The sequence below is a fragment of the Oryzias latipes genome, chromosome 24, assembly GCF_053564925.1.
Source record: "Oryzias latipes strain Hd-rR chromosome 24, Olatipes_Hd-rR_3.1".
Taxonomy (NCBI): Eukaryota; Metazoa; Chordata; class Actinopteri; order Beloniformes; family Adrianichthyidae; genus Oryzias; species Oryzias latipes.
The window spans coordinates 16913178-16936266 of NC_136260.1; the positions used below are offsets into that span (position 1 = coordinate 16913178).

Here is a 23089-nt window from a genome sequence, read left to right on the forward strand (position 1 = left end):
TGGATACTAGTTACACTGAAGGTACTTTTGGGATTTCCAGCACTCACACGACACCTTGTTTGTGTAGAATAAAGTATCACAAGTGTAACAATAAGATTGTGGTGAGTGCTTTGACAATGATGTTTTACTTTGGTTTTGATATGTGATCATTAATTTGCTCAATGTTTGGTGGGGAAGGTGTAAATTGTTATGTTTTTTCTTGTTGCAGACCAAATTTTGGTTTTAAAAGAAAACCTTTCCTAAAAGATGGGAAAAAATTGTTCTCCAGGTGATAAATATATTTGCCTAATATATTAAGAACAATCATTTTCTCTTCAAAAGCTGGAAAAAAAAAAATCTAAATGGTTAATTTATTCCCATTAAGATACATTTGAGTTGGCTAAAGTTATAACGGTGCCCAGAAATACATGGAAGGTTTCCCGTGTGGGAAAAGAGGTGGACTGTGTACAAGTTGAGCTCATGTCGGTATCACTTCAGGAGGACTTAGAGAGCTCTCGGTGGTTGAACGCCATAATCGTGACTGTGATTGACAAGGGCACGATGACTCTGATATAATTCACTCTCTCAGGGGTGAAGTGATGAGAAGGAACAACAGACAAGCTGAAGTCTGCCTGGCCATGATAGATAACAGGGAATTGTGAGAGAGCAATAGATAGCAGCTGCTGTGGATTCTTCCCCTCCTTTCTGTGATTACTCGCACATTCGTTCACACACGCTTTAGAATCACTTCACCACTAAAAGGACGGGGGACTTTAAATATGCCTGCTGATTAGAAGCAAAAAGATGCAGACAACAATAGCAAAGTGAATGGCTTTTTAAAAAATGGGTTTGCTTTCTTCTCAAGCTGTGTCAGTTGGGGGAAAAAAAGAAACTAAATGGTGTTTTGTCTCCATTTGCTGCCCAAGTGTCACCTTCCCTGCCCTGTCTAGAGACAGGACGGTACTGCATTGTAGATTTATTGGGATAATTTTCTAGACTTGCATTCACAGCACCTATCCTCTGTGTAGATAAAGCAGCTGAAGGCAAGCAGACACCTTAAGCCTCATGGGCAGATACATGTTGTCCGCAGGGGGAAAATGGGTATATCTGTATGGGGTATGCACGTGGCCCACATGAAGGTCATAGACTGCTTGGTGAATCTGTAGAAAAAAAATGTTCATGCATATTTTTTTTACCAGCATGCTGCAGGCGACATTCAAGATTCAAGAAGTGTTTATTGCCATATACAGTGAAGTTTCACGGAATTGGAATTTACTTCGGTGCCAGTGTGCAACATAAAACAAAAGAACAACAGTAAGCAAAATTTAAAATGACACAATGGTCAGAACAATAAATAAATATAGTAGTAGTGCAAGACAGTGCCAAAAACTGAGAATGATCAAGGTGCAGGTAGTGGGCTGGTGACTGACTGGACATAGAAGTGAAGTTTAAAGGGGGGTAGGAGTTAAAAGGTGTTTATGAGTCTGACTGCAGAGGGAAAGAAACTGTTCTTGTGTCTTGAGGTTCTGGTCCTGATGGACCTTAGCCTCCTGCCTGAAGGGAGTAGTTGATACAACACCCAATGGTAGGTAAGGGGGAATTTTGGTAGGTAGGTAAGGGATTTTTATTTTTTTGAAACCCCTAATCCTATATAATCCACTAGTAGCCCATGAGTACTGTTCAAGTGATAAGTGTGGGCTTCCTCACTGATTTTGAGAACTTAGGAAACAAAGCAATCATAGCGTAGTTTGTATGGGCATCGTATGGGCACTCACATATCACCTGCACATCCCATACACGCGGCCGTCACACGGGGTCAGTAAGGTGCTAGTACTCGCGCCTTAACAACAAGAGTTGATTTGAGGGCACCGTATGACAGAATCTACCATACTTCATAAGAGCAGGCAATTACAATGCACCTATCACTCACACAACAATACCTTTCATTTTCATGATGTCTCTTGAGGTGGTCCTAAAGGAACTGCCAGACAATTGCGTTCCCACGACCTTCCACAGATCTGGACAACCCAAAAACCTGAATCACCCGTATGGGTCAACCCCCGTACGGGACCATATGACCAAGGTGTAAAGAGCTGTCAGCCTTTTTATTTTTGGGGTTCCTTTAACACATTTTTATTTATTTTAAATGAAATTGTGCACCAAATAGTCTGGATATAATTGTTTATTCATAAAGCTGTGAGGCCTCTTTTTGTCTTCATTTGCCCCTTTTGCCTTGCCTGAAGTCTTCCTCCCACCTCCATTTTTCACTTTGAAATGCATCAAATGCTCAAAAGCTTTGATGCCTTTTAGTGGAACCTTAATAGCTGCGTTCAAAGGGACTAGCGTGGGCAGGAGATGGAAGACAAGTTGGCAACAGGTCACGAGACGCAGGCTGAGTAATCTCTGCAGATGAACTCTTGACCCTTTAATGTGCAGGTATGTTGTGACGCTTGAAAAAATGCCCAGAGAATGGAAGCAAACCACTGCTGCTATGACACCATTTATTATATTCAGCTTTTGTGCATAAAAAGTGTCTCTTTTTGTGCAAAACGTTATCTGTATGTTGAGTATAATCTGAGATTTTTAAAAAGTAAACGAAATCTCACACGATAGAGCTTTTAGTTTACAGCCGACCTACCAAAATAAAAGCTGAGAAATAACTTGAAAGTTTTGTATTTGTTAAAAGGTTAAATAACAGCCAGGACTTGGTGTCTTCTTGCACCAACCGACACTGCTTGAGGCTTCCTCAAAGCAAGGGCATCTGTATTGACCATCACTGCACAGAGCAGCATTCAGTCTTTTCCCAGAACCATCTTTCATGCAGACACACAATGACGAGGACCACAAACAAAGGAGACAATACAAAGGTTTGCATAGCATCCCTAGCCTCTAGCTAATTGGCCCACAAGTCCTTAAATATTGTTTCTTCTTTTTTTATAGAAGTCTGTCAGGAGCAAGCAAGTTCACCTAGTGACTATAACTATCATGTTGATTCTGTGCTGAGACTAAGCTGGTCAACAATTATGGCTTTTATGGTTCAGGGCCTGTGTGGCACACCAAGTGAAGACACGGCCACTGGGAGTTTAGACACTTTGACACTGAGGCAGTTCATCAGACCTGGTTTGATTAAGCGGGGAATGCCAAAAAATTGTTTAATTTAATGTGTTTAGCTTCCAGAGGACCAATCGCTGCTCAGTAATCGCAACAATCGCTGCTCATTTGGGGCCAGTATTGTCTAAAACTAAACAAAACTGATTAAAACAACAACAAAAAATTTGCTGCTAGTGCTTTGATGGTCTTATTTGTATAATTTTGCACACCATCTTCACCTTCCTGACAATTTTCACAGTTTTTTAGGATTCAAGCTTTCAAGCTCACTGTTTGCAGTTGAACCAGATTTCTTTATTAAGGCATGCACTTAAAATTGAAGTTTCTATTGACCATTTGAAATCTGTTTTCTCACAATTAACAATGAGAACAAATTGTTTTGCAACAATTTGAACAGTAAAAAGGGCAGTTGGGCAGAAGTTGACTGGTCTTATCACAGTAAAACTGAAATTATTTGTTAACTACTTAAACATTGGTAAGTTTGATCTTTTTACATTGATTTTACCAATAAAACATAAACTAAATTTGAGTACAATTATTAAAACAGGGGTTACAAATTGGATAAGTGGTTTGCACTGCTAACTTTCAGTGAAGAGGCCCTGGTTCAAATCCTGGCTGGATCCCATTTGGGTGGAATTTGCTTGCTTTCCTTTTACTTTCCTCCCAAAATCCCAAAAAATACTTCTTAGGTTGATTGTTTCCTCTAAAATTATTACTTAGGTGTGAATGTGAGTTTGACTGTATGATGGATTGGTGAGCTATCCCGGACAAACCCCCTTCTTTCCCCAACAGTAGATGGGTAGGCTCCAGCAACCCCACTGGATGAACAGTTAAAACTAACATCATGAACAGATCCATTATCTGTCAATGCATATTTTAAGGACGTCAACCTCTGTTAACACATCATAAGATCCACTTTTTAGGAGTCATTCATTTTACTGACACTGTAATATGGATGTTCTGTTTTGTAGTCTTCCCTCTGGCTCATAGTCTGAACTAGTTGGCTTCTCAAGTCAGCCTTTGGAAATATTTGTTTTTTTATGGTAGTAATTTGGGTTGGGGTTTTTACTGCGTTAAATTCTTGTGTATGTCTTTTAAACCAATACGAACAACTTGGGAGCCTCTACGATACAATTTATCTCCTAGGCTAAACAAGCGCAGCTGTAGAGCATTTAAAGTCTGAACAGCAGCCTTTCATTATTCATACTATTGGGCTTCTGTGCTAAGTAGAAGTAAAAAACCTCAGTGACTATTTGTTCTTCAGACACTTAACTCATTGCCACACAGATGTCCATGAATATTTAGTTGACTGGGACTGCTCTGGGAAACAGCACAATTATGAAAAGTCTTCTGACCCTATTCTGACAAGTACTCTGTACTGTTTTCATGAAACAGAAGCTTCATCTTTCATGATGCTCTGATTATTAAGAAAAGGATTTAAGGACTCTCCATAGATTTAAACAGGGCTGGCAAGGAATAACTTTCCTCTAATTGTTTTACATCAGTTATTACGCTTTTAATTCTTTTGTTTCTGTGGGAACAGTTTATAAGTCCTGAAAGTTTAATAGCTGAAGATATTTGCCCTACAGTGTAAATTGAAGTTTCTATATTGTACAGCGCTATATATAAACACCTGTTGAATAACACGTTTAGCGTTTTTAAAGCAGTTTTTTGCGATGGTGTAAACTTGATATTTAACTTAAAAAAAACATTGTTTTAGGCTTTTTAAAGTCAAAATTTAATAAAAATTAAATAGTTTAAGAGTTATTTCACACATTAGTTGGAAGTGTGTATCTTTTTTTGCTCAATTAAGACGCTCCCCCTCAAATGAGCAGAGATTCATCAATTGTGTCTAGATTTTGGTGCTCCTGGCTAAATCAGCTGTGATCGGCGAGCACTCCATGTTTTTAAGTTAAACATTTTTTTGTGTCCTCTGGTGTCTATTTAAATTACTCACCAATGATTTCTACTTTGGACATTTTTCTGGCGTTTTAAATACAATTTTTTTTAACAGAAAGGGGGTCTTGGATGACAATTCACTGATTTGTGTTCACCCAGCTAAAAACAAACTTTTGATAAAGAGTTAAAACTCACAGACAGTGATGTTGTAATTAGTAGCTTCTCAGACCTCAGTGATTCTTGTTTGAAAAGGTGAATTGTGGAAAATTTAGTAGCTTTTCTGTTTTTATCTGAGATTTTTGGTGACTATGCTACTATTTGCTCAAATTTTGGAACAGGAATGCCTCCTTTGTCCTCAGTTTCCTCACAGCAGAGACGGTTAGTTTTAAAGGACAGACCAATCTTCACTGTCTTTATGCAGCAGAACCTCCCAGCTGCAGTCAGAGCAGGAGATGTTCACCGTCCCTGTCCAGCCTTTAGTCCTGATTGAAGCTGACATAAAATGCACATGCATGCACCCGCCGCCGGCTGATCCAGATTCTAGCAGGGTATAAATCCAAGGAAGCAGTGTTTCATCTAAAGTGACCTGACAAATATACAACAGAAAACCTAAATGCAAAAGATGGGGAATCAACACATGAGATGATTGCATCTAACTATTTCATGAAATCAGTCATTAAAGATCCTCTCTGATCATCTTTTGATCTACTGTAAAAGTGTTCCCAGTGGTTTTTTAATTACGATTATGCCATTTTAGCCAAAATAAAAAAAAAACTGTGCCATTTTCTAGGACGTAGTTTTTGCAGAGCGGCAGTAGTTCATTAGAAATTTGCCTCCCAGTTGTGAGCATGAAACAACCCAGCCCCCACTTCCCATCACCCATAACCAAGCGTATTTTCTACTTCACAAATACAATCTTTTTCAAACAGCATTTTTTTTCTGCTCCTAAATCACAAAAATTTGAATAAAGAAATAATCATAAATACAATTTAAAGGTTAATTTTCCTCCGTAAATAGAAAATACTACAAGTGCATGTTAAAAAACACCAATAACCCAATTTTTATTGGAGTGGGTAGATGAAAGAGGTTAAAGTTGGGATATTAACAAATAAGTATAAAAAAATTAACACGTTTTATTTTAAGTTTTTAAATGTTTCCTTTTGTGTTGTCTTACAGTCTATATCAAACCTAGCAGATTGTTACTTTAAGATACATTTTAATAGAAGAAATCTCCACCATTAAAGCACTGTGTTTTTGGGGTTCTTTTTTGCTATTAAAACTATTTTTAAAATTTTGTTTGTTCATGCTGTCATATAGTTTAAGGCAATATCAGCAAGAGTGGATGAGGATCACGAAAATGTGTTCGAAAAAGTTGAAAATATTCTACTCCATTAGTTTTTAAACATCTTTAAACAAGTAAGCATTTTCGCTGTTCCATGTAGAGCTACAGTCGACAAAAGGCCTTAAAATCGAATCATTTTTCAAAGTACCATTAACTAAACTTGTCACAACTAGGAAATCAAATTACTCTCAGGGGTACCTGACAGCACCACATTATCTTTGTGTGTGTGTGTGTGTGTGGGCGTGTGTGTTTGTGTTTGTGTGTGTCCGTGGCACATAACTCTTGAAAGTCTGCAAGGTGTCGTCTCACTCCCTGAAACGTGTCGGCGTGTGCAAACTTTTAATTGGCATGAAGAAAAGCTGGTTTGTGCTCTGGTGTGCTCTGCCAAGAGGCCGTGTTGTGACAGGTGAGCTCAGGAGGTGGCGATGGCGAACACAGGGTGACGTTTGTGTGGTCAGTTGTTAAGCAATGCAAGGCAGTTCTGTCTTCAGCTATGTTGAGAAAGGACACATGATTTGATTATTGATATCCTGCTTTACAGTTATTTATCCACTAAAACCCTTTGAGAACCTTTTTTTGGCATCAAACCTGAAGATTTGTGCTACTCCTATAGCTGCTCCCTCCTTGTGTATGTGCTATTCATCAAAAATATTTTCTTTTTACTTATAGGAGGACTAGAAATTGCATGAAGTCATCTTTTAAACTATAAGTGATTCTGCTGTTTTGAGGCTAAATCCAAAAACCTGTCGTTTTCTTGGACATAGTTTCTACAGAGGGGCAGTAGTTCATTAGAAATTCTCCTCCGAGTTGTGGACGGGACTATTGGCGCTGAGTAAGCCAACTCCTACTTCCTGGCATCCTTAAAAGACCAATGGGAATGCTTTTACAGATGATCAGAAGATAATCGGAGTGGGTCTTTAAAGGCAAACTGAAGCTCAACATACTTTAAGTTTTACTTTTATATCTATTGACACCTCATCAAAGTTGTCTTTAAGCGTAAAAATGTCGTAAATAAACCAAAGGTACTTTTTTGTGTTCGTGTATTTATAGTATGTCTGCTTAATTCAGCCTTGTAGAATGGCAAAAGTGTGGTTTGTCCTCCAAGTGTTCTTAATAAAAGGCCCTTGACCCCCTCCATATGGAGGGGTCGACAGTGGTATTGTGGAGAAGTAAATACTCTGCTGGGATTCATTACAGCCGTCAGTTGGACATATTGTCTTGGGAGCAATGAGCTGCATCAGTGGAGACCCCCACTCTCCCCTGGCACGTGTTATCCCTCACCCTGCTTTGTGCTCACACACAATGGATGAGCAGTTCATGACTTGACCCTTTTTTGCTCTCTGATATTGACTTCATTAATCAAGAGTTCAGATGCATGATCATCACCAGCAAACCACATATTTGTAGGGGGGGACTCCAAAGTGGCCATTGATATGCAGCTGCAGTCGTTGCCATGGGGATTGGTGACACAGGGAAATACCTCCCAAAATGATGGTTCATGAAAGTAATAGCATAGAAATAAGGGGCGTAGAGAAGGCCACGAGTCAGACTAGCACATCAAAAATTAATTTGGCCAAATATGATGCTTGATATTTATCTAATTTAAATCAAGTAGTAATCCATCTCAGGTAGGCAATGGGTTGGTTCAGTCCTGTTTTTTTGTCTCGTCCTTTCTAATATAGGCAGTTGCTTGAGTCTGGACCTGAACATTTGGTTGGTAATATGATCCCAATAGAAGCACTCACTTTCATCTGGCCTTCTTTTAAGGTGCATTTCTACAGGTTTGTTTGTTTTGTATGAAAGCTTATCTGAAGTTTGGTATGGAACAATTTATGCCTTAGTCACATGCACTTGTACAGGGGTTGACCCATATGGGTGCTGTGGGTTTTTGGGTGGTCTAGACGGTTCTAGATTGTGGTCTACGATCCTTTTTTTTTTACTTGTCCTGTCCAACAGCTGAGCAAGCAGATCAGAGCTGAGTCCCTCTTGTATTGGACAGATTTTAATGTTACAATTGGGGTTTATGGATCTTCAAACAGACAGAGTGTATATTTGTATAAACCCCTTTTGTATTTGAGGCTAAGCTTTATTTATGAAGATTATATTTGTATGCATTCCTTATTGGACTGGACGGAAAAAAGAAACAAAAGAGGAGAGAAAGAAACAGAGTGGGATGTCAGAGATGGCCGGCCGATCCAGGCATCCAAGAGCCTCACCGTCAGACAAAAATCCAGGAGCAACCACCCTCGTGAACCTGACCCCCACCACAGAAACGGAGACGGAGGTCAGGACCAAGCAGCCCCCTGGCCGAGGAGTAGGAGGAACAGAGAACACGCAGAGCCGGAGCCCCGGCCCCGGCAGGGACCCGCCCCACCCCAAGGCGCACCGGTCGGTCTACGATCTAAAGAACCATCTGCATTTCCTGTACAGGTTTACCCAGTTTTTTGCCTGTGGACATGCGTGTATCCACCTGTAAGGACAGTTGTGACCAAGGCATTGCAAAGCAGCAGTAGTTCAGTAGAAATTCACGTCTATTCACTCTTGTTGTTGTTTTTTTTCTGTAACCCCAAGAAAGGGACAACAGTGAAGAAAAAATGTATCTATTAATTTACAAGGGAAATATTACGACTGAAATAAAGACAAAAACGGAAGAAAAAACAAATCACAGGTGGTCTCGTTTTAAGAAAAAGTGTGAAAAAAATTCCTTTTATAATTAATATTTAATGCTGGTGGGAATGTAATCTCCCAATGACAGTTCTTATATGACAAGTCTTCTTTCTCTAAGTTAAGTGTTTTTTTTTCTTTTTTGTTTTTTTTCATGGACGGGAGTGGGAAGTGGTTTCCAGTCACCGAGGCAGTAAATGCATCCTGCAGTCACAATGCACAGCAGGATGAGAGTCAAGGCTTCTCTGTGTTTGTACTTTTGTCACAACTTGTATTGGGAAAAAAAAAGTGCAGCCGCTTTAATTTACACTTCAAAACTAAGCAGCTGCATGCTAAAGGTAAGCGCCTTCATGTGCTGCCTTTACTGACTGATGATTCTTTGATTTTATTTTTCTGTTTCTGTCTCATTTGGGGTAAGTTCTTTTCCTCCCACTCCTGCCAATGATGCTTGTGTTTTCCTTCCATCCCATCTCTCTTTCACTGCTGTCTGGAAGCCCTATTTTTTCCATCCTTGTTTTTATTTGTTTATTTATTCCGCCAGCCTTCCTAGTAGTCCTCAGAAATAACTCCTATGAACCAAAAGGCAGGGGGAGGCTGTCGAGAGAACAGCCTAGAGAGATGTGCAGAGAGAGGAGTGCAAACCTGAAAAATGTGTGTGCATGTTAAATAAGTCGGTGCACATGGAATAATGCAATAACAGGAGTGATTAGGCTGTGATTGATTATTTGAATATTTATTTCCTGCTCAATTTACCTACCTCAGCTCAGCTGTCACATGAGTGATTTGCTGAATTGACCAAATAGTGTAAAATTTGCTTTTCTCACTTAAAATTGAAAGGTTAAAAAAATGGCTAAAATATTTTTTATATATTCTACTTGTAATAGCGGCAGACAATTAAAAGGAAGATTTTTTTTTTCCAAAGTAGGAATATATACATCAAATAATTTCATTGGCCTTTGCATTGTTTCCCCTTCCACCTTTATGTATCAATAGAAATCAAGGGACTAAGTGAATTACTCAGTGACATCCCCTGCTGCATAAGCAGTACAAACGCAAAAAATACCCACAATTTGATTACCAGATTTAAAAAAAACTGCACTCACTGCTGCCCAGATATAAAATGGAATAGCAGGAAACAACTTTGCTGTAATTTATTGCCAAAAAAAGAAAGTTTTTGGGGTCTTCAGCCCTTTAACACTGGAGCTTTAGCTCTGGTGTCGATGCTTTTTTGAATTACTACAATGTATCGACCGCTTATGCAATTCCAATAGATTCTTAAGCTACAAAAAGCAGCTTCACGCTGATATGCAACACTTTACAGTTGTAAACTGTAAAGCTGTCATCTCTCACCATTATAGTCTGTGAAGTATCAACATGACTCACCTCAGCTCCATCACCTATACCTAAACATTTTTCTAGAATAGTTCAATAGTTATTGCATTAATAATTTGTTCTCTGTATTTGACCCATCCCCTCATGGATTTCATGATCTGCTGTCAGGAACCATTTTGGTGGTTTAACCAATCCAACCCCTTAATGTGGTTTAGGGACAGATTAAACACCTGATCTCCTGAGTCCTTTGACACTCTTCCACTGAACTGGTTGTTGGTTACCCTACATTTTTATTACGATGCCTTCAGAAACCCTGTGTGTTATTCGGTGACAGAGATGCTGCTAAAAATACAGCTGAGCAGACCTCAATTAAATTTTAATCAGCGTCTTCATAAAGCCTCGTCACTGTCAAGTCCAAGCAGTCAGTCAGTCCATCAGAGTACCTGATCTCCACATCATTGCACACGCTGCCTCTAATTTAACACAGGCCAAGAGCTGATTGATGAGGTTTCTAACATGATTAAGTGGCGTTATCACTGGTGAGTCATGCTTATAGAATAGCTTTTGTCCTCATATCTTGATGCATTTACTCTCTTTGTTGTCTTTTCGTCACACTATTTTTTTCTACTCTTCTCTTTATCTCATTGCTTTACACTGAGATTGTTGTGCTGTTTTGGTCGGTGGATGTAAATGAAAGAGCGCTGATTTTGGAAATTCAACACCAACCTGATCTTTTCTTTGGTTTGAGGGTTTAGAAATAAGGATCACAACTGAAACAACCATGTTTCCCGCACTATGGGGCGCATCACATCATAAGGCACACCATCAACAAATGGTGTATTTTTGAACTTTTGTGATATACAAGACGCACGAACTATAAGACACAATAAGCGAGACAGTAAGTCCGTCAGTCAGACTTTATTAACTGTGTTGACAGTAACTCTAGAACTTGTTTGTAATATGCTACATGTTCCTAATACCTGTTAAGTGTCAACCTTGTTTGCAAAACGTAAAGAAAAGAGACTAACATTTTGACAAAGCACCAAATATCTCTCAAATTCGCTACAGCAGCATGACCAGAATTAATCCATATATAAGGCGCTCTGGATGATAAAAATATTGAAGCTTTTTATTGCGGAAAATACTGTACTTAAGGCTCCAGTTCATTTCCGTTGCCATGCTTTTGTAACACGGTCATCACCATGTTGGAGCCAGACGTCATCAGTAAGCAGTGATCCGTGTCCGCCGGCTCTTGGCTCTTTTGGAATCGAAGGGGGAGCGGGGTCACACAGTCCAGTCTCATAAACAGACGGTGATTCCTGATGATGGCTTGATGCCCCATCCTCTGGTTTCTTCTATTCATGTTGTCAAACAAACTGCCATGTTTTTTCAACAGTGTTTAATTTGTTGCAGGAAAAAATAAATGAATGAAGTTTTTTCCATGACTCCAGTAACCTTTTTTAGTTATTCACATCTGAATTTGAGCACTTACTGGCTGTTTTCTCTTTTCCTCTGGCCACCCTGTTTCATTTGTGCAGGTAGAGGCGTCGCAGCGAAAGGATGCCGCTGGTGAAGCGCACCATCGAGCCCAGGCACCTGTGCCACACCGTGCTGCCAAGAAACATCAAGAACGAGCTGGAGTGTGTGACTAACATATCCTTGGCAAACGTCATCCGGCAGCTCAGCAGCCTGAGTCAGTGCACGGTGACACACACACATCTCTAATTCACATTTAGAGTGATTCATATTTAACATACATGTCATGGGCCACAGTGCCGTGAAATTATATTTCCATATTTTCTTTTCAATAACAACACATATTTTGTGGTAGTAAAATCTTGTTTTGGTAAGAAAGAAATGTACTTTTAATCAGTTGCTTGAGTGAAAAAATACTGTAGGTCATTATTGTTGAAAATACAAAATAAGAATTCAAGCTATTTCCAGTATTTATGCGTCATCGGGAAGCATTTGTGTCTGGAGGGGTTTTTCCATAGGTCAGTGACTTTGTAATAACACCTGAAAATGTAATATCTTCATAAAATACCAAGCTCAGTTTTTGACCTTTAGATTGAACTTTAGTGTGAAAAGCTGACTAAGTGTCACCTTTTTATAAACTACTGAATAAATCTGGTGTTTTTAAACACTGATAAAATAGAAAAGCCAACTGGCTCTCTGAGGTTATTATAGTTATCCAGTTCTTCTGAATTCGCTCCATTTGAGTCTGGGAAAAACTTTAAGAAAAGAAAAGAAATAGTATTTTACTTTAAAATAAGGAAATGTATCATTTTTTCCCAAAATGTTCCAGACATCTTTATTGTTCAGCCTCCTTCAGCTGAAGATGCTGGTGTATCTCACCCGGGTTGGTGTTGCTATGAACAAGAAGTTTATGGTCTTAATGAATCTTTAATGAATGTTTGCAACTTTGCTGGAGTTTCCTCTGAGATGCTGCTGGCAGTTTTCAGTTTTATATGCGCTGTTACTTCCTTAGCATCCTCTCTGTCAGTAATTTTGTATCGGTGCTGGGAGCTGTTGTGTTTTCTTCTTTTTACGTTCAGTAGTGCTGGCTGCCTCTTCAGGGTAACCCATTCTTTAATTGCTGAAGTCATATAGAAACTTTTACTGGCACCAGAAAGGCATGACTAAGGGCCTGCATAAGGATGAGCTGTTTTTTTTTTTTTTTGGATCTAACATCAGCTTCTGGAGGTTTTTCAACGCTTGTGTTTGAATGTATTGATTAGTTCAGGTTGCTGCACATCATCCAGAAAGGAGGATAAAAAAACCTGTTTAATTAGGTGTTTTATCTTTTCTATGCGTGGTTTCTGGCTGTATTCATTGTCAGAATTCAGAATTTAATGTAAAAGTCTACATCCTCAGTAAATACTCTTGGAACCACCCTCATATCTTTAAATAGTATGCATTTCTATAAATATTGGTAGTTTTTCTTTATCAAATACTTTTTCGGTTTACTGTAAAACAGTAATCCAAATATATTTTGTTACCAGGTTATACTAGAGTTCATTACTGGTGTAAAATGGATTATTTAACAAGAGGGTCAATAGGAAACCCTTCTCTAGGCCAGTATGTGGTTATTTGTGAAACTGTAATATTTGATACTTTCAAGCTGGCTTTACATTTAGGACTAGAATGTGGGGGTTTGTCTGGGACGCTTGCTTTTTGTCCTTTTTAAAGTTATTCTTTATTCGACATCATCGAGTAGACACATTAGTGTAGTGTCCTATAGCGTGGTTCCATGCACCCCATTGGTGTGGGGATGCCAAAACGCTGACATTTGGTTGGTTTCATAGCAAACAAAACAGCTGGAAAACGTCACAAACCAAAAAAGGAGAAAACTGGCCAGTCCTGCGATTTGACCGGCTATTTCGTATTAACCTGATATAACACACTTTTTGACATGCCGTAACTCTTTGACCGTTTATGCTATTGGCATGAATCAGCGGATTCTGATGTGGAGAAAAGTGTCATTTTCATATCGGTTTTGCGTCGAATTTTCGTGTTGCGCGTCGTGCCATGTAAAGCGGCTGAGTGTATTGTGTATTGGTGGAAAGCTGCTTTTCTCTGTGACAGAATCAGCTGGATTTACGTTGATTGCGCAAGCACTGCACTACTGTAAAGTGTTGCATATCAGAGCAGGGCTGCTTTAGAATCTGCTGGAATTCTCTCAAAATTGCAAAAACAGTTGAAGAGTTATGATATTAAATAAAGGGTCAACACTGGAGCTAAAGCTGTGGTGTAAAAGGCTTAATAAGCACCTTGGCTGCCTTACTACTGCTTTTTTTCCCAATTTTAAATTAAAACTATTCAATTTGATTCACTCACACTCTTTGTTCCACCAAATATGTCAACTGAAAGTGTTTTGAACTGCATCAAGAGTGTACCACTACAAATGACTTGGTATTGAAACAATAACTGTTTTTTTCAGCAACAGTTACCCGTTTGGTTTGCACCTTTTACACTTGTCAAACAAAGCAAACTAATGAAGGCTTCTTTTTTTTTTATTCCAAAATACAGTCAAGGAATAAGAATTTTGTGTGTTTACAGGTAAATATGCAGAAGACCTGTTTGGAGAACTCTTCAATGAAGCCCATTCCTTCTCTTTTCGGGTCAACTCCCTGCAGGAGCGGGTGGACCGCCTGTCCATCAGCGTCACACAGCTGGACCCCAAAGAGGAGGAACGTGAGTTCTAAGACCAGAAAAAAAAACTACTCATGCAGCACTTTTGTTTGGATATTTAACTTCTGACAATGGATTTGAAATCAAAAGTTAATCATAAATGTACATTTGAAACTTTTTAAAATTTTAATCTATATTCTTATAATTTAAATACAAAGTAGTTACAAAGTTTTCTTTCTTTCTTTTTAAGATAATGACTCTGTGCAGATGTCAGTTATCATAAAGCACCATTTTCCATGTTTTAAGCAAAGTTCCAAATTTTACAATTCCATAAGTGACCACTGAAGACTGGTTTCAGACAAGAACATTTCCATATGCATGGATGCATATGGAATTCCATGCTACAACGTTTATTTAACACCAAAATGATGATGTACAGTCAAGTAAATGTATTTGTGTGTGTGTGTGTGTGTGTGTGTGTATATATACACCGGTATATATATATTTATATATATTTAGATTTCTAAAAGTGGGGAGGAATTTTATTCTTAATCAGCTGTTTTTTTTTAATTAAAGCTCAGAAAATGTTTTTTTCTTTTAAAGTTGATTAAATCAATAGTTGGACACAACAAAACTTTCATTTCCTCCTTTTTCTCACCTATCAACACTTTTTCTGCATTGTTGAGCAGCAGAGATTGTTGGTTTATGGGATGGCTCATTTTGTCTTCCACATGATTTATTGAGCTTTTTTTAACTTAAAAATATGGTTTGATTTTCTCTAGAAGAAAAACCATAAGCCTTATTTAAAGGGTAGTGGGAAAATGTTTTTATTGTTTTTCAGCTAGATGCTTGAATAAGAGAGAGAACCAAATGCCACAAACAAAAAGGAAACCCAATGAAGTGCGTGGACTGTAGGGTAGGATTATGTGAAAGCAGCAACAGGATCACGTATCTACAGTAGACTGCAGTGGATGCACGTGAGAGAAGAGAATCACAGCAGTAGAAGACCAGGCTCTGAGGCACAGTATTGATTTTCCACTGCTCCGGTTTGTGTTTATGGCTTGGTACAATACTGCTCTAACTGCTTCCTTGTTGCAGACAGATACAGTAAAATGCTCAATCAGTCCTACTCACAGTTTCTAATGAAAGCCACCACAGGCTTCAGTCCCAGAGAACACAAAGGCACTGTCTTTAAGCACATTCAATGAATGCACTTTAAATATTTTTTTTCAAATTACTTGAACTGTAGTTTTCTAGTCCTTGCACTTTTTTTCTCCTTTATCTTACCCTTTTTCCCTCTAGAATAACAGCTCCTGCTGTGTGATAACAAGTGATCAACCTGTTAGATTGGTGCAGATCTTATCAGGTTTTCAGGAGAATATTATACGGAGGTGAAGGGACTGAAACTCCTCAGGAAATAATTTCTTATTTTCGTACTTATTTTCCCAAATTTTGTTTTAGGCTAGTTTAGTTTTCTAGAGATTTGTGTTTTTAACTTCCATATGTCATTCAAGGCCCTGCTACTGGCAGGTTGTAGTTGAGTCTTTAACTGGGACATTGGGAGACCTTGATCCATTTTTAGCTGTACTGTTTTAGACGTTCTTGTGCGAGTGCGTGTGCGTGGGTCGTCCTCCAAGACCCAATTCCTGCCAAGCATCTGCTGTCTGGAGCAAGGTCTCACATTTCAGTCTGCTTAAGTTTAACAAGAATTTCATGGTTGACTCAATAATCACATTTACCTAGACCCCAATATTTTCATCTGATCTGGGATGAAACACTTTTTGTACATGTGCTTTCCTGTGGTTCTCAGCTAGGAAAAGGTTATTATCGGTAGATCTTTTAGTCAAATTAAAGCGCTTTTTACCAGTTTTTAACAGTTAATACTGATAACAGTAGTTTTGTAGCTCTGCTTTCATAGCAACTTTATTATTATAAAACTAAAAATAATAACAATATTAAACATAAAGCTAACCTTTTACTCTTTTAAATAATTTAACTTAGCTTCGTTGGTTGGGAACCCAGCAGAAGTTTTATTTTGAAAAACAGTGTGCCATTTGAGGTGGCTCCATTCTCTTGCTGACATTTGCGTTATTTTATTCTTTTTCTTTAACTGACCTGTTTTTACCATAAAATGTGATGGGTTTTTTAACTGTTCCTATATTGTATACTTTTAGGCCTAATATTATATATTTTTCTAATTTTGTGTAAGTATATTTCACCTTTTTTACCAATATTGTTTTTTTTTTTATGTTTTTTGTGTTTGTGTTTTTATAAATTGGAGAGGGAATGTTGTGAGACTTCTGCAGAGCACTTTAGGTTATGTATTTTTTTAATGAAAAGTGTTACTCAAAATTTTTTTTTCATTTATTTATTGCTTCAAAACTTGCAGTTCCACTAAAAAAACCCACTAGAGGCTGATTACAAAATTTGCTGTATTCCATTGACTCCTATGATAAAAAGCAAATCTTAACCCCTATAATACACACATTGCAAGGCAGTATACACACATGTGGATCTAACAGAGCTTAAAACTTTCACTTGTCCCACCCAATTGCTAATTTTTGAAGGTTTTTTAGAAGGACGAAGCAAGGCTTCAGTTTTGCCACCTAGAGTTATGTTGGGTGAAGTGACCGTTGCATTCATTTCTATGCTGATGAAAATGTAATAATAAAAATATGCCCACAAACATTTAAATGCAAAACATTTTGTTTCTACAACTGTTTGAAATTTGTAATTAGGAGTACTTTCCTATGTAGGGTAAACTGTTAAATGGGAATATTGAGATTGAATATTCAAAAAACACTTTTTCAAACATACTATAGGAAAAATAAGGTGGGATGAGCAGATTTGTGGTATGTTGTATCAACAATATTTGCAATAAAAAGCATCAGAACAGTCATGGTAATTCTCTGCATTTCCTGTTAATTTAAACAAATTTAAATATATTTTAACCAACAGTACTTTAATTCTACTATTTAGAAATAAATCCCTACTGTTTTTTCAAATATTGTTTTATGGAAAAAAAATGTGTGTGCTGAAATACTGAAATGTATATGTGATGTTACTACATTTAGACACAGATGATTAGGAAACTACAGCTTATTTAACTTGAGGCCCGTGGCTCTTAGTCCTCTCATAAATAATCTGGACTGGAACCTTTTATAGCCTAAAGTGCTGGTTTAAGAGATAGCAGATCACAGTCAACTCAGTTTCAGCTTGGTGGGGAGAGTTGGAGGGGTGGAGAGTAAGGAAGATGGAAGGATAGGGGGAAGGGAAGATAGTACAGCACTGCAGCAAAAGCACTGAAGTGTAAAAGGGTTGTACCACAGAGTTCTTTGGGCCAGGCTGGAACATCTTCATGTTAGAGGTTTCTTACTCATCCAGTCATTTCTGCCTGCATGAGTTTTTCTAAAAATAATAGTAATAATAATAATAAACGTACTATTTCTTATCCCCATCTTGACATGTGACAACTATTGAAATCAAGTGAAAGATGTCGAAGTAACTGAGCTGAACGTAACACAAGAATGGACAGTTATGGGGTGGAGGGAGTCAAGTGAATGGATTTCTTCCAGTAAAAGCCACTCTGTGTATCCTATCCTCAACCTTTTACTATCCAGTTACAAACACACACCACCACCTCGCCTGTGGATCATAATAGCATAAGCATAGGATTTAGTTTGTAATTGTCTGCACAGATTTGTGGTTGCCGTGAGAGAGGCGTGAAGGAGAGACAAATAGGTGCATGCCAGGATATAATCATAAATCAGGACTGTGGGGGGACAGAGACGGAAGTGTGGGGGTCAGGTGGGATAAAGACGAATAGTATATTCAGTGTCTTACAGTCAGTGGCCACAAAGCCCATTCAAAATTCTATTAAAAACCTCAAATAGATCAAATTATTGTGACAAGTAAAGAAAAATAGTTCAAAAGTATGAAACGGATATTAACTTTGTGTTTCTGCAGATTCTTTTGCAATTCTGAATGAGTTTCAACCATTGACTGTATTTGTGAACTGGACCGAGCAACTGTGGCATCATCCATAGAATATGACTTGCTTCCGATTCCAATGAAATAAATCCATTTAGTTGGCATTTTTTCGCGATTCGGACGACGCCAAGTTGAAAGCAGAGATTTTCAGTAAGCAGTGATTTGTCCGAGTCGGTCTGAGTCAACATTTCTATGGCAACCACTCTTGCCAAGAAAACGTTTTTTCCAACTTCAGAAGAAAAATATCAACCTGAAATTGCAGACCTTTCTAAAATCTATCATACAAACATCCATAAACTGTTCTCCTATTGGTCAAAACTGTTTCACCTCAGATCAGTGTTTTTCAATATTTTTTGAGTTAAGGTGTACATTTTCCTTGATAAAAATCACAAGGTTTAACAGCAACGAAAAGGTAAAACATTTCTAATCTGGATTAACATCATACAGTCATTCTTAAATCTTGGATATGTAATATACACAAAGAAAAAAGTATTTGATTATTTTTTATATTTATACGTATTCAGTGTAAAACCTGGGCCTGTTTGGATGAATGCAGACCTGATAACTTAATGTTTTTTTTTTAGTGAAATTAAAAAATTTTCCACGGGACACTGAAAAACACTGCCTTAGAGGAGCCCTTTCATTTTGACTCCGATTAGCTTCACTACTGTTGTTTGAAATGGTAAAATCTTGGACTCAACCGATCACAACTTTGTTTAGTGGTCAGTAAAATTCTAGCCATCCCGTGTAGACATGCCCCCGATGGCTATATGAGAAAAGACAATTTTCTTATTGAATGAAACAGTCAGGTCCAATAAGATACACATACTGGAGTGTCTTCATTGGTATCGGCTGTCATAAGATGATGGTACACACAAAAACAGGAGACTGGACTCAAATATCCTGACAGAAACCAATAATTTAACCAAAACTAACAAAACTGAACTGAACAGGGAAAGCAAAAGGGTGACAGACAGATAACTGGAAATTTAATAAGTGGAGAGAAAAAAAACACAATTACAGTCTTTGTAGAAAATACTACATAAGAATATATGAATGATAATTTATAAAAAAGAATTACTGAGAATAATTAACAAAATACAGCTGTGTGGATAATTATTAAACTAAACTGGCTGAAAAAAGGAAAAAAACAGTGATTTTCTATTAATCAGTACATTAATAGGCCATGATTTTTGCTGATATAGTTAAATGACACAGAAAAAGTGAACTCATGAACATTAATTTCAAATAACCAAATTTTTAATTGGTTAAAAAAAGTCTATTTTACCTATTTTCAAATGTGTTCAATTTTCAATTTTAAAGATTGGACAAATCTTGGAATTGGTTCTATTTGATGTATTCTCAGTGATGTATTCCCCCCCAGTTTTCTTCTACACAGAAACAAACCTGCAAGCTTCAGACATGATATTGATTGACACACTGAAGTGAATTACGCTGTAGCAGCCCAGAGGTCACTGGGTGGAGGATGGTGGGGGACATGAGGGATGTTTGTCTGAAGGTCGTTGGGAAATGCATGTCTGCGTGCTCTTTGTGTCATAAATTCATCCCTTCAGCCTTACTTCACCTATACCCTGCTGAAAGGATCAACACCCACTTCTCCCTTCAAGCCTGCTACCCCCACACATATTGTCTTCAACCTTTTTATGTCTCTTCCGCCTTCTTCCATCTCCTTGATTAATCTCTCATCTCCCTTCAACCTGGATGGCCCATGGATGCTATTTGTGTTCTGTCAGGCTCCCTTTCCCTTATCACTCCAGCCAGCCAAACTAATGGCCTGTATCCCTTGTTTAATGGCACTGTTACATCATTGCACTGGCTCCAGGCCATTATAGAAGGTAGCACAGCAACCCAGAGTCCCCCTGGGCCCCTAACTGTTTATGTTACCAACTATCTTTTTCTTTTCCACTCAGTTTTGGGTTTGTTTAATCCTGTGCTTTTCTGAAAGAAGGGGTTTCTTTACCTCTATTTTCTTTACCGTTTTGGATTAATTTAGTTCTCAGACCATTGCTCAGACACTGGCAGAACCTCAGAAGTCTCAAAGACAGAAATAATGCATTAGTCTGTTCTGACTCTACTACAGCCTACCCCCCTTGTCAATGTGATGACTGTCCAACACAGCAACACCTCATAGGCATTGTCTCCAATGGCTACTTAAACAGAGCTTGGAGCCACACATTACTAAGTCCAAATGCCCTTACTTTCCAGTGGTTAACAACTGTACAACTAACTGAAGGCAACCTTTTCTTGTGTGCCATTTTACATGTATCCTGTTGTGTCTATATTTTGTACTTTTCATTGTTTTTTTTTCTGTTTGGTCATTCAGAAAACAAAAGATTCCCAACTTTTTTTGTAACAAAGACTGGTTTTATGTAAGACCATATTTTTTAATAATATCAAATATCGTAATGACTTTTCTCTGTCTGTCACATGGTTTATTTATATAAATTAAGTTGGTATTCTTTGCCTAGTTTATCATTTCTGTAGTCTTATATGTTATTGGATTGAGTGTTACATGTACCTGTTGCTCAACTGAAGTCCCTCATTGTCTCAAATATTACGTTGGTATGTTTGGTTGTATCCGGTGTGAGATTGTTACAAAGCGATGTAAATTGGTGTGGTTTCCAGCACACGAGGGAGCTTCTGCATGGAGGTTACTCCTCATATGAAAGCTAGCATACCTCACTTGCCACTTTGTGACTCTTGCGTGAATAATGATAGAATCTCAGGTGTTCACGAGCTTTGCCACTGTAGCTGCAAGTATAATAAATGTTAAACAACGTATACCTTGGTTTAAGGCCAAAAGGTCTTTACAGTCACTGTCACATTCACCCACCCACACACTCATTCACACAGTGATGGTACATCACACTGGCGCCGACCTATAACCACCAGGAGAAGTGTGGTGTTGAGTGTCTTGTACAGTGACACTTTGACATATTGGTGGGTAAGGCTTGAACTTAACCTGCGATCCTCTGATCAGACGTCGACTGGTCTACCTCTGCACCACGGCCACCCGTAACCGACATTAAATGGTGTCGCCTGCCTGCCACATCTCCGGCATTTGTATGTCACCACATATTTTTATTTGGCTTCTTTTAGCCTAGTACTTAATTACACACTAAGCAGCCCTACTCTACAGACCTTCTTCCGTAGAGGGGCAGGTTCAGGCTGTAGATTTAAACAGGTTTGTGATTTTAGCCTTATTATGGGTTCCCTACTTCAGTAGAAGTAGCATAAGCGTAAGTGTCAGTCATCATCATCTAATCACATCAATGTCTGAAAACATTAGAATACAAACATCGTAGAACCAATAGAAGTATTGTTTCGGTTGCTTTTATTGTCATTGTGGGTGTGGCCATAATAATGTTAAGGTTCTAAAAGTCTTCATCAGCATTGACCTACTTTGCCCCCGGCTCTGGAATTCACTACCTCCTGACCTCCAAAACATTGGCTCTCTCTCACAATTCTAAAAAACGAATTTTTCAACTTGCATATTTCTCCCATAATTTGGCACCCTTGGCTGGTTTTAAAGTACATATTTTACTGTACATTTTATTGCTTTTAACTTTCACTATTATGTATGGCGACCTTGGGTTCCTAGAAAGGCGCCTAACAAAAAAAATTGATCATTATTATTTTTTCTTAAATCTGCACTTCTTTTTTGCCTATTCATCTTTGTTTATTTTCCAAAAATAAGCAGTAAAAGTCTCTGTTTTCATATTGGCATACGCTTGTTGCAATTAAAAAAAGTACTTCCTTATATCTTATCATTTTTTATGCTACCATGATAAATAGCTACTTTTACCAGATTTCATATCGATCACATATGCCATAGAAAGATACTATTTTTCACTCCTACATAGTATTTATCACATGCCAGCATATCGCTTTTTCCTTCCATCATATCGTTGATGTTGATGTAATGTACTATAGAGCAGTTTCTTCTTAAAAAGGTCATTATTAATAATATTTTAGACTCATTTCCATGTTTGTGTGTCTCTGTGGTACTTTTGAAGTTAGTGCTGTTTTCTTAAGTATTTTCTTGTTTTTCCTCATGGATTTCTTGCGTTTTGAGCCAAAAAGAAGACAAAATAAGGCAACGTATAAAACAGTAAGGTGTGAAGGGAGCATGGGAAGAGCTGAGGCAAGAGCTGTATTCAACTGAGAAAATGATAAATCAGGGTTGAAGGGAAAAAAAACTAAATGTAGGCCAGCATTTGCATTGAGGTAAGACAGAGATAGTCAGACTTGCTTGGCCTTCTTATCAGCCTCTGCCTCCTGCGCAGTTCACTTTGAGATACGCAGGAAAGAAGAGAGAAGGGCAAAGAAATAGAAAACTTTGAAGGAAGGTGTGTGTGCAGGTGACACCAATTTCCTCACCTCTTTTTTGTTAAAGTGTTTGAGTCAGATGGTATCTGGATAAAAGATGTGAAAGAGGCAGCACTGATTAGAAGCTTTCATCCTGAGATGGATGCTGCTGAAACACCTGCTGGTGCCTAGAACCTTTTTTTAATTAATGATTCATTTAAAACTTTTCCTAAATATAATCTTAACCCTTAAACGTGTATTTTAAGCTTTAAAAAAATGTGTTTTTTTTAATCTAACCAGATTTTGCTTGTATAA

General features: G+C 38.0%; 1 protein-coding gene across 3 annotated transcripts in view; it reads left to right on the forward strand.

Moving 5' to 3' along the window:
- The window catches only part of wasf1 (WASP family member 1), a 56565-nt gene that overhangs the window by 10892 nt on the left and 22584 nt on the right, over positions 1–23089 (forward strand). For all 3 annotated transcript variants that reach the window (XM_020714907.3, XM_004083490.5, XM_011491620.4), the window contains exons 2-3: positions 11863–12017; positions 14384–14518. In XM_020714907.3, the coding sequence (XP_020570566.1) occupies positions 11885–12017; positions 14384–14518 (268 nt within the window). In that variant the 5' untranslated portion in view covers positions 11863–11884. The remainder of the gene's footprint in view (positions 1–11862; positions 12018–14383; positions 14519–23089) is intronic.